Consider the following 15101-nt stretch of genomic DNA (forward strand, 5'->3'; position numbering starts at 1 on the left):
ACACAAAAATTAAAACTGATAAGGTTGACTGCTTTTCTTCCCTTTTTTTTAAAAAAAAAGAGATTTGTGAAAGTACAGAACAGGTAGAGATAAATTTTGCCCGTAGAGATAAATTTCGTCTTTGCTTCTGGTAAATATTTAAAGTGAACTATTTTCTTCGATCATTAAACGCAGAAACGAATCGTTGATTAAGTTGACGTGAACGGTCTGATAAACAAGAGCAGGGAAGAAAAATGGGAAAAGTTGTTCATCAATAATCTGCAAAAAAAATAAAGAGTGACAGTAAAACTTCTCATTCTCGTTTGGTACCATTTTAGCCCTCTGATCAACACTTCATAGATTACTTCTTTTGTTTGCTTCACATTATTTTCAAAATGGAATTAAAGGCAACTTGGAAGTCTATGTGTTTCCTGTTGATTTTCCTCGGCTTGACCTGCCGAGATGTCACCGGCCAGGCACAAGGTATGTCAGAATATATTATTATAAGTTGCACGTTTGAAGTAGTAGCTTGTGTTTAAAATAGTTGCCAGAAGTTGCTATTATTTGCTATTTGGTGCCCCTTTCCAGGAAAATCACCTTTTCAGTTTACCTTGCTAACATAATCAGCTTTATTATATAAACATGAATGAAATACCAGGAATTATTTTTTTCTCGAGCATCTCAGCGGTCCGGAATCCTGAATCCTTTAATCTGATGGGCTAATTGCGCGCGCTCCAGCGGTCCGGTGTTTCTCATCCGGACCCCGCATACGGACCGCTCACGGCGCGAAATCATTTTGCACCTTTGAGTCTAACGAACACATGAAAGTTTTGCTCTCCAAAGACAAAAATAGCCTCACCATCCATTGATATTGCTAAAGGACAAAAAAGCAGTGGAATTAAAGGCCTCAAAGTTCTTCAAAAGGCGAGGTATTTATTTATTTCTCAACAAAATCGAGTTGTAGTTTACCGTTCGCAGTTTGCCGTTGTTTGTTCATCTCGCAATGATTTTCACGCCATTATGGTAAAATTCATTCGGTTTTTTTAGACTCTATCTATGTGCTAAACTGCATTGTTTTTCTGTCACTTTTTGCTTAAACAGAACACTAGGTAGGTAGGTAAAACGGTAGGTAAAACTTTATTTATACAGGGTGGCCCATTCAGCACAGTGGCTGGTCTTCAGAGCGGCCCTGCTAACTACAATTTCTAAAAATATAAAATATCTAATTGTTTAAAATAGTTATAAAAATAGAGTTAAAAGCTAATGTTTAGTAATTAAAATAGTTATATAAAAAGAGTTTAAAAACTAAAACGAATTACAAGCATGAACTGGTATATAAAAAAGATAAATATCAAAAATTAGGAGCTATGAAAAAAAGTGGGCTTTAACAAGATTTTTAAAAGAGGAGGGAGATGCAGCTTGTTGAATTTTTAAAGGTAGTGAGTTAAAAAGGGCTGAGCCAGAAAATCTAAAAGTACGCTTGCCAAGGCTAAGCTTGGGTATAGGTAGATGGAAGTCAGCCTTCCTTCGAGTGTTGTAACCATGTAAATTGTAGTTCCTAATGAAATAGTTACTTAAATACTGAGGAACTAAGTTATGCAGACATTTATAAACTAAAACACATTTGTGTATTTTACGGTTTGTTTCTAAGTCAGCCCACCCTAAAACATTAAAAGTATCTCTAGAAGAGTCACGCTTAAGAATGATACGGGCAGCACGGTTTTGCAGCCGCTGTAGACTTTTGCTGGAGCCAACAGACAGTTCACCCCAAGCAGTGTCAGTATAACTTAAGATTGGGTCAATTAGGGTATTGTAGACACACTTTGCTGCTTTAAGAGTGAGGCAAGATCGTATCCGTGCAAGAAGTCCCAGACGCTTATTAACTTTGTTACAAGTAGTGTATAAAATTTATTTACCATCATTCAAGGAAATGAGATTCTTTGATAAAAAACGGACAAATTAATTATCACAATATTGTGCCGTACGTAGACGCTTCGCATTTCATTCAGTTTGGCACTGTTTATCAGAATAAGAATCAACGCAGAGATTATTAATTTGTTAAATACAAGTGTATTTAAAATAGCTTGTTAAACTGCTTTTCGGTCAAAGGGTATTTTTAAGGTGGCTCAACTGGATTTTTTAGGGGTAACACTGCTCAAGTTTGAGAATTAACTACGTCGCCATTAACAATGCTATCGAAAAACGATCACCACAGTTGTATTAGATAAAGATGAAATTTTTTTATGATTTGTGTTATATTGACATCGGAGTTGCCATAGCGACGAAATGACGTCATTTCGTTTTTTACTTTCGCTCATATTACTCGGCACCAGGAGATTTTTACGAAAATCGCTCAAAGGAGCTTGTACCACACATAGCTGCCTCGATGTTGGCAAAGTTTGAACAAATTCTGTGAGAGCGTTTTCGAAATATTTGGGGATGAAGTTTCCGGGGCTATAAAAACAGTCAAAAACATACTAACGAGAAAATGAGGTAATATCTAAAGAAAACGACGCGCCTGTGAATTGCAATTTCATCTTATAGTTGTTTGATTTCATTTAAAATCGTGTGTAAAACAGTGGTGGGGATTGCTTTGGTCGATTGCGAGAAAAAAGAATTTGATGAGCGTGCGTTCAGGTGCTCTTGTTGCCATTTTTGTTTATATTTTGGTCTATGCCTTCAAAAGTGATAATAAATTAAAAACCGCTCGATGAATTTTTTTTCAAATTTGACAAACTCGAGGTTTGTCATCTATTGATAAAGCTTGCAAGTTTCAAGCTCATTGAAAACATTTAAGGCAGTAAAATTGGGCCTCCAATGTACTGATTTTTTCTCGCAGATTTCGTATTTACAAGCGAGTGTCCTCATTATTCACGGGTCCCTTTGGAGCCCAAATTAATTTTTGTGAAATTCTTCAATTTTGGATGAGTCTTATAAAAATTGCTCTATCTTCAGTTACATCTGTCATATTAAAGCCAAATTTGGATATGTGACAGACAAGACATAGGGCTATATGTCAATCAACATATTTATTAATAAGTTACTTATTAATGATGTCTAACATGTGGTTGAGCATTAAGTTAGTGTAACGCAACATGTTGACTTCAATGCTTTTCAGTGTCCTACACTCTTGATTTAGCCATGAAAATTACTGCACATGTCTAGATTGATAGGCAATTTATTGATTATTATTTTGATATCACATTTGCTACCTTTGACTCTTTCAAAGCTACATTAGGCCCCTAAAAACATAGTAGTTGAGTGTCACGCAAAATAACTAAAAGCAACTTTTCGTACGAAAATGTTTTTGCTGTTGCACTCTATCGTGTCCTTTTCTCCCTAGCAACAAAAACAAATGTTTCGTAGCCTTCCTAGATCAGAAACACCTTCATTGCACTCATAATCTTCAATATTATTGTCATGAAGGTTTAGTTCCTCTTGTTCTTCAACAAAATTATCATCCTCGGAGGAATAACTTCATTATTTTCATCCTCGGTGTCACTTTGTAAGCCTTCAACATCAGAATTCAACCATCGTCGGGTAGGTCAACGTTTTCGTCGAGATAATCGTGAATATTCTTCCAAAGTAAAACTTCCCCTACCTTCAAATGTGTCGGGCTAAGTCAAGGAAAACTTGTTCTCTTCATAACAATCGAAAATTTCACCAAAATTCTGCAGAAACTCGCTAAAAACAGCACAAAATGGCGGAGAATTATACTGCCAGGCGTTGCAATGCATGGGGAGACTGGAAACTAAAAAGCGGGAGTCCGCTGAGCGAAATTGCGAGGTGTGCTTTGATGTCCGATATATCGGACACTGGGCTTCAAAGGGTTAAGTTTCATATCCACGTGCACGACTTGAGCAAAAAATTCATTTGTATTAAATAGGACGCTCGACTGCTTTCCGAACAATTTTCCGAAACATGCTTACATTGCTTAAAAAATTGTAACAGCATTTGTCGAGCTATTGATGTCAAGGGCCTCTGTCCAGAAAACGAAAGCTATTATTCTGCAGATATTGTCATTGCTATTCTCACCGCAAGGAAGATTAGCATGCTTCGGAAAATGTTTCGGAAAGCAACGAGTGTCCTGTTTAATGCAAATGAATTTTTTTTACTGGAGTGGTGCACGAAGACATGAAACTTGAAAACAATACCCGTGAATAATGAGGACACTCGCTTGTAAACATGAAATCTGCGAGAAAAATCAGTATATTGGAGGCCCAATTTTACTGCCTTAAATGTTTTCAATGAGCTTGAAACTTGCAAGCTTTATCAATAGATGACAAACCTCGAGTTTGTCAAATTTTAAAAAAAAATTCATCGAGCGGTTTTTAATTTATTATCACTTTTGAAGGCATAGACCAATTAATAAACGAAAATGGCAACAAGAGCACCGGAACGCACGCTCATCAAATTCTTTTTTTCTCGCAATCGACCAAAGCAATCCCCACCACTGTTTTACACACGATTTTAAACGAAATCAAACTATCATAAGATGAAATTGCAATTCACAGGCGCGTCGTTTTCTTTAGATATTACCTCATTTTCTCGTTAGTATGTTTTTGACTGTTTTTATAGCCCCGAAAACTTCATCCCCAAATATTTCGAAAACTCTCTCATAGAATTGGTTCAAACTTTGCCAACATCGAGGCAGCTATGTTTGGTACAAGCTCCTTTGAGCGATTTTCGTAAAAATCTCTTGGTGCCGAGTAATACGAGCGAAAGTAAAAGACGTAATGACGTTATTTCGTCGCTATGGCAACTCTGATGTCAATATAACACTGATCATAAAAAAATTTCATCTTTATCTAATACAACTGTGGTGATCGTTTTTCGATAGCATTGTTAATGGCGACGTAGTTAATTATCAAACTTGAGCGGTGTTACCCCTTGAAAATCCAGTTGAGCCACCTTTTCAGAAAAATAGGCTTAGCAAAGTTGCAAAGCTTCTATCAAGACTTTTCAAAACATTTAAGCTTATGAGGGAATTGTTCGGGAAGCCGAAATTGATTTAAAAGTGTTAGGTTTTGTGGCATATTTGTGCTATTTTAGTATGACTTCACTCCTTTCTTGTTTTTCTGCAGTGTAAATTAAGCTGAACATTTCTTGAGTACGGTTCATTTTAAGCGAAGCTATTTTATTCGGAATTAATGTTTGTCTTGCTTAATGTTTGACTCTTGCTTGTCGATCAAGTCGGACTCAACATTGAAATCAAATCCGCGCGTATACAAACAAAGATTTTGTGACAGATTTTTTCACGGTTTCTTAAATTCAAACAAACTTAAGTAGGAAAAAAATAAAAACGTTCTTTACCGGCGTGGGTCGGTCCGTATTGGGAAAAACTGTACCCTCGGTCTTGAGCACGGCCCTCGGCGATGGAAGCGAGCGCGGGCAAAGCTCGCATACGAGTTACTTAAGTAAAGCTAAAGTCTTGGTTTAGCCCGCTCGGTGCCAGGGTCTTGAAATTGAAGATGACTCGCATTTCCTCACGTCTTCTCTTTGCTTGGTTAGCCAGGTTTGCTCTTATCACTGCGACCATCATGTCGTTAAGGTTGTGGCCTGGTTTCGTAAAATGTATGCGAGCTTTGCCCGCGCGCGCTTCCATCGCACGCGCGTGTTCCCAAATTGTGTTAATTTGAATTTCCATCGTTTATTTTCGCATACGTGAGCGTCAGCAACGACATTTTTTTACTACAACTACTGATGAAGGCAGTACTGCCGAAACGTTTAGTATTTTACATTAAACTTACCAGCGTTAAACTTTACATTTAATCCAATGTGTTCATTTAAATTAACGCTGCGCAGGACATTTTTGTTTTTTGTTAGAAATTGTCGCCTTGTCAGAGTATTCGATGTCCATTTTTCTGCAGCAAGGGCGGGAAGGAAGAAACTTACTTTGTTACACGACTCAAAAATGCGGCTTATGCGTTTCATTATTTTTCGCTTCCTAAATAGAGCAATTAATTAAGTGCTGTATTTAAAATTGTAATGTTTAGTTTTCGCATTCCTTTTGACAGTATGGCAATTCAGTAACACAAATCAAAATTTAAAAGAAAAGTCGTCAGAATAAAAATAAACTGAGGGAGAAAATGGAATGAGTTGTTTTTCTCGTCATGATTTGCTTTGTACATGCACAGAAATGATGTGCTCTACAAAGTACAGAATTATCAATATTTTACACTTAAGTGATCAGATCGCTGCAAAATTTCAACCACCGTAATCTCCAGAAAATTCTGTTCCTTTTTTTAATTCCTGGAGTTACGAGTGACGACCATTGCTTTTCTTATTATGTGCAACGGATTGAACCACACACAAGATGAGAAAATCGACAAAAAAATCATAAACAAATGTGTTCTTTTTAAAACCGCATTGATGCCAAAATATATAAAAGCTCCTCTTAAAAAATGGAAGAACAAAGAACTGCAAACACCCCACACTATTTAAGTAAGTAGTATTAGTTTCTTGTTAATCATCAGTGGTCACTACTGACGGCTTTTGTTTCATATGTATCCCCACTAGTTATAAACAGTGTGTTATTATTAGTTTAATTTTTTTTCTGTTTTCCCTTTTGCAAGTAATTTTCTTTTCATTTTGTATTACATTGTTTGAATGAATGAATTAAAATTAAAAAAAAAAAAAAAAAAACTCAATATAAATTTCTGTACGCCAGTTCAAATTTCTCTAAACTTTGCTAGAAATGCACTTTCTGACCATGCAGTAAATTTTTGATGAAATTTCCATTTTTTTCTTTGTCTTTTCTTTCTCGGAGAAATCATTAGCTATACAGCTACCCTAGTAAATCCGAGGTGACTAAAGGTGATGTATGATGTATGCAAGGCCGCTTAAACTTTGAAAACGTTTTAGTAACAACAAGCAGGCCGGGACGCTTGTCAACTAACTTGCATGCCATGACTTAGAATACCAAAATGCCAATAAAGCAACTATGGTGATATGCTAAACTGTTGTATTTTACCGGGCATGATAAACTCACAAAGGGTGTAGAGATAAACCACTTTTAAGTAGCAAGCAATCGTGAAAGTAACATGACATTATATATTGCGTATAAATTATACAAAGTGCTGCCGCTCCTACTCGTTGATGAGGACTCCCATTTTTGTTTGAAAATTGTCGGTTCCTATATGATTGCATACTTCACAAAATTAACTGCTGTTGTCTCTAAAATGTTTCTGAACATCGCACGACTTTTCCTATTTGGTGATCTATATCGAGACGTCAGACCGGACGTCTTTGGACAAAACAATAGCTCTTGACAATTCTTGGTTCCTGTTGAAGAAACAAACAGGAACCTCTAAGAAAACAAAGTTCACTTAGCGAGTGACGTTACGACTCAGACAAGACTCAGACAAACAAACCGAAATGACGAACGATTTTCCTAAAACACTTTCTAAAAGCCTAAAACACTCTCATAAAACGAAGACTTCGCCTAGATTTCTTCTATTTCTCTCAGAACACGCTGATGTTTTCTGAGCTTCGTTGGGGTTATATTCATTTGCATTCTATTTTTGGACATTGCGCGCTTCGCTATTGATACTTTTCAGCAACTGCTATACATGTTTCGAATAACCGGGTGTTAGAAGATCAAAGAACTTGCTGTTGAGGCGTGTTTGTTACAAGACTTTGTCACTCTCAAGCCGAAGTCCTTGTCAAGTTATCTGGATTCAAGCGTTATCATTCCCACCCAACTGCACAGAGATCAATTCCACAATATCGGATCTCCATACTTAATTTCTATGCCATTATGGTATTCTTCATGTAGGGGGTCAGTTGGCAACATCTCCCGGAAAAGCTTGAAAATCTAGTCAGAATGACTTTCGGTTCTTTGGAAAAACATGAACACATTTTCATGCCATTTCTCTATTTGCATTTGTTTATTTACGTCGTATCCAGTCCTATAAAATAGCACAAAACTATATACGGCCAAGTCCAGTCTTTGAGAATGTCAACTTACAATGCCGTCTGTGATCGTGAGTTTAATATCTTAGTGAGAGTAAGATTTGCATCCGAAGAAAGATTTTATTCATTCAGGGGTATCTATCAGTCTCTGAATTATTTAAAATTACACTTATCTCTCGACCCCGGAACGGAAGTCACAGGTTAAACGGAACGTGCATCTATGCGCGGTAAACAGGAAGCTCAATAAAAAGGATTAAAGTTCCCTTGTTTCCGAGAACTTTTACAGCCGGAATCTAGGCTTGGGAAACTCTAAGCCTTGCTATCGCTTTCTGTTACAGGATGTTAGAAATCTATAAATTGGCTGTTGCTGGCTCAAGTTTGTCAGTCGCACACAAGACTCCGTTGCTCTAAAGACAGACTAGTCTTTAGTCTTTGCAATCCATTACTGCTCAGGTAGGTCTCAGGTAGGATTGTGCCAGGTTCTTGTTTATGTCTAGCAAAACCTTCGACTTAATGGTCGTTTAGCCATTTTATTACACAGAATTTCATTATGATTAGCACACCGTTTTTGTCTGGAGGTTATATTTTCCAAATTTTAACGTCTGATACTTTGACACTATTTTCTAGCACCCATGCGGCACAGCTATGTATAGGAGACATGATCGGGATGAATAGTAGTAAACTTTATAAACACTACAGGATTACTTATTAGTGATTGAATTGGGTTCCATTTGGAAGGAAAAAAATATCACAAATTTTACTTAAGGAGGGTATTACCGGTATAAATTTAAAAACTTTACGTGCAAGGAACTCGTATATAGTGCAATGGTAATACACGAATAAACGAATAAACGTAGGGTAACGCAAGACCCTTTTTGACAAGCGATATATAATTTCCCAGAGGCATGTTAACATACCGAAAAACTGAAATCTTCAGGGCAGTGAAAATATTTTTTTTCGCCATGTAGGATGAAGACCCTTCAGTTTCAGTGAATGTATCAGTTCGATTCATAAGTGCGTTTTTCGTTGATGCGTTTCCGCCTATTGTGCACACTGGCACCAGTGATATGATAGGATATCCAAATCTCTCTACTCTAGACAGCGTTTTGACATGAATGCAAACGTGATGAAACGATTGGCGGTTTTGATCGTATCGGTGTAGGAAACTGGCGAAAACCCATCGACGAAAGAATATCAAAACTCTCTGAAAATTATTGCGAGTAGATGGGGCCTTCTATAGTTTTGGCAAATGAAAGCATAAAATCAGCAATAAATATAAGCTAATATAAAGAATCTGTAAGTAGGAGCCTTCAAACGTCTTGGTCTTCTCACACATATTGCCTCATTACTCAATGAGAAGTCAACTGCCAAAAAAGAGAAGTAGTTAGACAGAGGCAACAGATAGACATGAAGACAAAGAGAGAAAGAAACCGCGACAGATGTCGCCCGCACTTGTTTTTTTAAGCATACTATTTTTTCGATCATTAACCGCGGGAAAAGAATCGTCGGAGAGATTAATATGAAAGGTCTTATAAACAAGAGCAGGGAAGAGTAATGGAAAAATATATTCATCAAGTATGTGCCAAAGACATATCAAGTGAGAGTAAAATTTGTCATCCTCGTTACGCTTTATAGATTAACTTCTTTTGTTTTCCTAAGATTATTGCAAAATGGATTTAAAGACAGCTTGGAAGTCTATGTGTTTTCTGTTGATTTTCCTCACCTTGACCTGCCGAGATGTCACCAGCCAGACGCAAGGTATCTAATATAATTATTAATAGTTCAGTGCACTTTGGACCGGAAGTAGTAGCTTGTGTGGAAGTAGTTGTTAATTGATATTATTATATGCAATTTGGTACCCATTTCCACAGAAAATATCCTTTTCAGTATACCTTTCCAAAGATAAGTTACTTTAATTACAGTTTTAAGATCAGCTTTTTTTCGTTTTTTGTTTTTATTTTATAACTAGAACGATAGCGATAGATTTAGTGTTCAGAAAATTGAAAGGCTAGGTGAATGGTTTATTATTTCTTGCTTTGTTGTACCTAAAACTTGAAACGTTACGCCAATTTCAAAAAAGGAAGAGGGGATAACAGAACGCTGAAATTTGTTTATGAATGGTTTACAGAGGTTTTCAAATTAATTTTAACTGCATGAATTTATTTCTTCTAGCTACCTGGTTAAAGGTGAATACCTCTCCCGTGTGCTTTGGCGCGAAAGGTAATAAGTATGGCGCTTTCAATATGCCATTTCAAGGCGACTTAGCTGCCATACGACTGGTCAACCTTCACGGTTATGTATCCTGTAACGCTCAAAGTAAAAACTACTGGTCTTACTGGGGCTGTGGTTCATATAATGCTGATCAGACCAATGTCGTCATAACAGACGACACCAATACCGTTGTTTTGCCGCCAGCTCAACTTATACTAAACAGCTCTAAGTGGGCCATAATTCCCGGATATAACGCGGTTTCCCCCGAGCTTGTGATGTCGTTTTTCAGCCCCAAAACGGTGAAATCAGGCCAGCAGTTCCGTCTGTGGTACGGTGAGGATTTGATGAAACATGGTGAAGGCGACAACGGAGGAAGAGCCTGCATTGATGTTTACGCTCTCTACGTCTAAATATCCCTAACAGTTTTTAACTACAAGGTTCAGGCGGATTTTTAGATTACGTTCCATTGTTTTTCGCTCTCTAGCCATGGCAATTTTAAAAGGGCTAAAAACATTGTAACGGTAATCCGTTTTCAAAATCTCTCGATGTACGTAGTTTGAGAGAATGGAGAAAGTTTAAAAATAAGGTATTCGAACTGTTTTTAAAACTCGTTGGTAGTATGGCAATTTCATGGTCATGTAAACCGTAGTGAGTAACAAATTAAAATTAAGAAAAGTCGCACGAGTAAAAATAAATTGAGGATGTAAATGGAAAGAATTGTTTTACTTGTTATGATTTGCTTTGTACTTGCACAAAGAATGATGTGCTCTCCACGAGAAACTGCGCTATTAATACGTACAATCATCAAAAGTTTAATTTTTAACAACGACCTGTTGTACCGAGGGGTTTGTATTCCCTTAACTTGCAAATGGGGTATCTAAGTAACGAGATATCGGACAAAAATGGCATACATGTGCCTTTTAGCAGTGTGAATTAGAAATTTGGCTTAGAGCTGCTGGATATACGGCATGGTTCTGTTTACGCTATTTAGCGCATTTAAGTCCCCAAATTATTATCACTGGGACTCGGCTGTCCCTAAGCTTTTAGATGGCGTATCCAAGCTTTTCGAGTACGCACTGTGAGTTGAAAAGTTGCTTGACTGACAATGATTGGCTAATTTGAATGCATGGACAGAGCTAACAAAAGTGGACAGCATAAAAAAAATTCAAAACTGAAATGATTTAGTAGGGAATCCTACAAGCTATCTCAGGCTAATGAACGCTTTTTTCTTGTTTAAACGTACCCGGATTGTTGTCCTAATTCATCACGTTTTGTTTTCTGCCATTCATCAAACAAAGTTCTTGATTTGTTTTGTGGTGTGGACACCTAAGAAAATAATGAATCAATAGATATTAGTTTGACTATATAAGAAATGATTGAAGCCAGCGGCTTTACCCTATTAACTTACTGGGAAGCCTAGAGCAAGGTGGCCTATACTGCTGGAGCTTATCCCGGTTTCTATTGGCATTAAGCGGCTAGTAATATTTCTAATCCCCCCTGAATGGGATGCTAGTCCATCGCAGGGTACCCCCCCCCCCCCCCAGCATTATGTCGCCGGTATCCATTTATACACCTGGGTGGAGAGAGGCACTATGAGATGTTAAGTGTCTTGCCCAAGAACACAACACAATGACTCCTGTCAGGCCTAGCTCGAACCCGGACCGCTCGATCCGGAGTCCGGCGCACTAACCGTTAGGCCACCGCGCCCTCTGTAAAGTTACTCAGTCGGCTCACCTTTTTAGCAACTTTAAGAGCTGTTTTCATCAACAAAGGGCTTGATGTCATAACAAGTTTTCCTGCATAAAAGAAACATAGTTTGGGAAATGGTTTTTTCTGGTTACTGAGTTGGATCATGATGTTCGTCAGCTAAAACGTATGGCTTACAGAAAACGACAAAAGGTATTCGCATGACCTTTTCTAAATAGCTTAATGTAGATAGCGGACAAAAGGTCTCCATACATTTAATAGTGCAACTTCTTGAGGCAGACAACCAATAAAAGCGTTATTTGAGAACAAAAAAAGAACCGATAACATAGCTTTGAAGGACAATTACTCTTCAACAATGCTTGAAAGCCAATTAAAAAATTGCGGAAACTTGCGGACCTCTCAAGAAAAGTTGCCGCTGTTTAATTGGGCAGTTTCGATCCCAGTTTTGAGTGTTTTTCAACGCTTTCAGTATGGCCGTGACGCAACACGTTTTGGAGTAGAATTAATGTTAATTACCCGCCAAGAACAGGATGTAACGAGCGTTAACGTTAAGTTCCGAACGTAACTACCCCTCGAAAGAAACATCCCCCCCCCCTTCAAAAATAGCGATAAAATTTCATTTTTCTTGGCAGATCCCAAAAAAGTAGTAACACCCACCTCCTCCCCTCCCCCAACGCCTAAGAAAAAATAGGGTATAACGTAAGGGTCTTACGGTAGTATTTACTTTACGGTAGTTGCCTTCGCTTGTTTGCATTTTATTTTTCATTGATTGGAGGTTTCCATGCAATGTCAATGGTCTGTTCGCGAAAAACATTGACATCCGTGGTTTTCAACAAGTGCCTGTGGTTGGTTAATTTGCTTTCAAGTCCAAGTACTTGCACTGCAATGTACTACACCTCAGGGCGATATGATAAGTTCACATGCTAACAATAAATTGAAGTTGACAACTACTTGTGTATCGTAGCTAGTCTGACGCAGCGCATTGTTCCTGGCCAAGGGACTCTTTGGAGATCATTCCGCTTTGGCAAACTTGTTCACGCTCATAGTCCCGTTCATAGAGTGGTATATTAATTTCGGTACACAGGTCACTTCCAATAAATTAAAATTCCAATTTAGTTCCGAAGCTTGGGAAAATAAAACAAAATATATCACATCAAGGTTGATGTATGAATGAACATAATTTCCTTTGTTTTATTTCTCAAAGCCTCGGAGCCAAGTGAGAATTTTAATATGTCGGAATTGGCCTATTTGTATAGATACATGTATTTTTACCTTGTACAACACTGTCCGCGTTGATGTAAGCGACAGCGAGGGTTTCAAGGATCTTCTCGAACTCCTAAAAACACAATAAAACAAGCTTGACTTAAATGTATGCAACATGCTAGTTTCTTCCGGTTTGCACTAAGAGGTGGGCAGCAATATTTCGTTGACTTGCAACGAGATAACAGTATACAAAGTTTCAACTACGTAAATGCTGAATAAATAGTTCCTCCTTTTTAAAATTGACTTTTCGATTTCCTATCTGAAAGTCCTGAAATAAGCAAAAGGTATTATGGTAGTAGTATGTAGTAGCACCACTTTTGTTGAGGAAGTGTTCATTATGCTCGTGCTTGTGTTCGCGCTGCTTATACGGTTGTCTCGCTAACCTGCAATCAGGCGTTCTTTTTTTCGCGGCGGGAGGAAAGAGAAAAAGAGGAACGTTTGATACATTTATTTGACGAGTCGTCCGCTGCCCCCTAATTGAAGTATCTGTCAACGGGAATGTCAGCAATGCTATCAGATAAGCGATGTTCATGGCTGGCGAAAATTCGATCGTCTTTTTATTCATTCACGCGTGAAACTTGAATCATTAGCATATCCGGTACAGCATCTTCTTGAATTTGGAGAATTTCTGCTTCTGTTATGGCGGCGAAACGCGAGTGTACGCCGGCCATTTTATTTTACGCATTAGTCACTCGGTAGGGAGTGAATAATGCTCATTAGCCCGAGATAGCGAACCAATCAGATTGCTTGAAACACCAAGATTACTGAGTGTGTATATACTAAATACGTTTAGTCGATCGATGTGGACGCTTATCGTCTCTTTGGAGAGGTGCTCGTGCTCGTGCTCGTGCTCGTGCTCGTGCTCGTGCCTCTTGCTCATGCTTGTGCATCGTGCGTGTTTTTAACAGGGTAGTTGAACACAAAAGTAGGGTTGTAGTAACATAACATAAAGCACGCTCAATAAAACAGAAGACAACGGTTGATATTTTAAAGAAAATCAACAGGTACCTCTATCCACTCTACAATTCCTATGTTTCCGTATTCGCCAGCTCCCCAGCTACAGATTTTTATACTTCTCCGAGGCATCCATCCTAGAGAAAAATAAAAAATTACCGCTCATTCATATTACAAGTTACAACTGAGTATGTTTCTACATAGACTCTATGATTCAACTTTTAAGCAAGGATAAAGACAGCAACATCCATAAGAAAACCGTATGAATATCTCATGGAAAACCCTGCAATCGCCCATATTGTGTAAAACTTGGTGAGGTTATATAAATTCTGTTTTTGAACTCAGTGTCCCATCAGGACCGGAGCTTATCCCGGTTTCTGTAACATTAAACGACTAGGAGTATTTCTACTCCCCCAGCTGAATGGAATGCTAGTCCATCGCAGGGTTACCCCACAGCAGTAACACCTGGGTGGGGAGAGCCACTATGAGAGCAAAGTGTCTTGCCCAAGAACACAATGCAGCGCCCCGAACAGGTCTCGAACCCGGACCGCTCGATCCGTAGTCCGGCGCGCTAAGATTGGGGCACCGCGCCTCCCTATAAACAACGATAAGACATTCAGTTACCATACAAATAGTTTTCAGTTGCAGTTTAACAAACCGCACCTTTTTCTCGTATAAAAAGTAAGATTCTGGCGATTTCCATGATGACCGCGGTTCCACCTAACGGACGGCGACTTCCAAGCAGAACATATCGATCTGTAAGATATTTTAAGACGCATCTTTTGAGTCCAATCTCTTTTTACTGTTAAAGTAAGATGGGAGGAGTAGTATAAAGTTGGGGATTGAACGCCACTTTTTTTGCGGTTAAGTGTGGTGCAGTGACGTCACCATTTAAAAATAGAAAAATTGCATCATCGGGTGTAATCTAAAAATAGAAAAATTACATCATCGGGTGTAATCTAAAAATTGAAAAATTACGTCATTGGGGTGTAATCTAAAAATAGAATAGTGACGTCACAATACCCCTGGGGTTAACGTCATAAAAAAATGATGAGATCATAAATTTTAAATAG

At 38.1% G+C, this 15101-nt stretch overlaps 2 protein-coding genes across 3 annotated transcripts in view; one reads left to right on the forward strand and one right to left on the reverse strand.

Moving 5' to 3' along the window:
• The window catches only part of LOC144636141 (N-acetylated-alpha-linked acidic dipeptidase 2-like), a 43758-nt gene that overhangs the window by 14903 nt on the left and 13754 nt on the right, over nucleotides 1-15101 (reverse strand). Inside the window, exons 7-11 of the mRNA XM_078495277.1 lie at nucleotides 14692-14784; nucleotides 14083-14165; nucleotides 13084-13147; nucleotides 11839-11900; nucleotides 11348-11430 (exon numbers count right to left, since the gene is read on the reverse strand). Coding sequence (XP_078351403.1) covers nucleotides 11348-11430; nucleotides 11839-11900; nucleotides 13084-13147; nucleotides 14083-14165; nucleotides 14692-14784 — 385 coding nt within the window. The remainder of the gene's footprint in view (nucleotides 1-11347; nucleotides 11431-11838; nucleotides 11901-13083; nucleotides 13148-14082; nucleotides 14166-14691; nucleotides 14785-15101) is intronic.
• On the forward strand, nucleotides 371-11013 carry LOC144636179 (uncharacterized). 2 transcript variants are annotated; one of them, XM_078495343.1, is made up of 3 exons: nucleotides 8134-8346; nucleotides 9553-9651; nucleotides 10066-11007. In XM_078495343.1, exons 2-3 carry the CDS (start codon nucleotides 9564-9566, stop codon nucleotides 10512-10514), a joined length of 537 nt encoding a protein of 178 aa, XP_078351469.1. In that variant the 5' UTR covers nucleotides 8134-8346; nucleotides 9553-9563; the 3' UTR covers nucleotides 10515-11007. The 2 variants fall into 2 exon arrangements, with proteins under 2 accessions (XP_078351470.1, XP_078351469.1); XM_078495344.1 differs by lacking the exons at nucleotides 8134-8346; nucleotides 9553-9651 and adding an exon at nucleotides 371-462 and having other exon boundaries at nucleotides 10066-11013.

The sequence above is a fragment of the Oculina patagonica genome, chromosome 13, assembly GCF_052425735.1.
Source record: "Oculina patagonica isolate OP01 chromosome 13, crgOcupat, whole genome shotgun sequence".
Classification (NCBI taxonomy): Eukaryota; Metazoa; Cnidaria; class Anthozoa; order Scleractinia; family Oculinidae; genus Oculina; species Oculina patagonica.

What these genes read in the sequence shown, in the direction of transcription:
- LOC144636179 (XM_078495344.1), top strand. Translation starts at nt 375, where the DNA reads ATGGAATTAAAGGCAACTTGGAAGTCTATGTGTTTCCTGTTGATTTTC. An exon ending in TGTCACCGGCCAGGCACAAG is followed by an intron (nt 463 to 10,065) that starts GTATGTCAGAAT and finishes TATTTCTTCTAG; the next exon opens with CTACCTGGTTAAAGGTGAAT.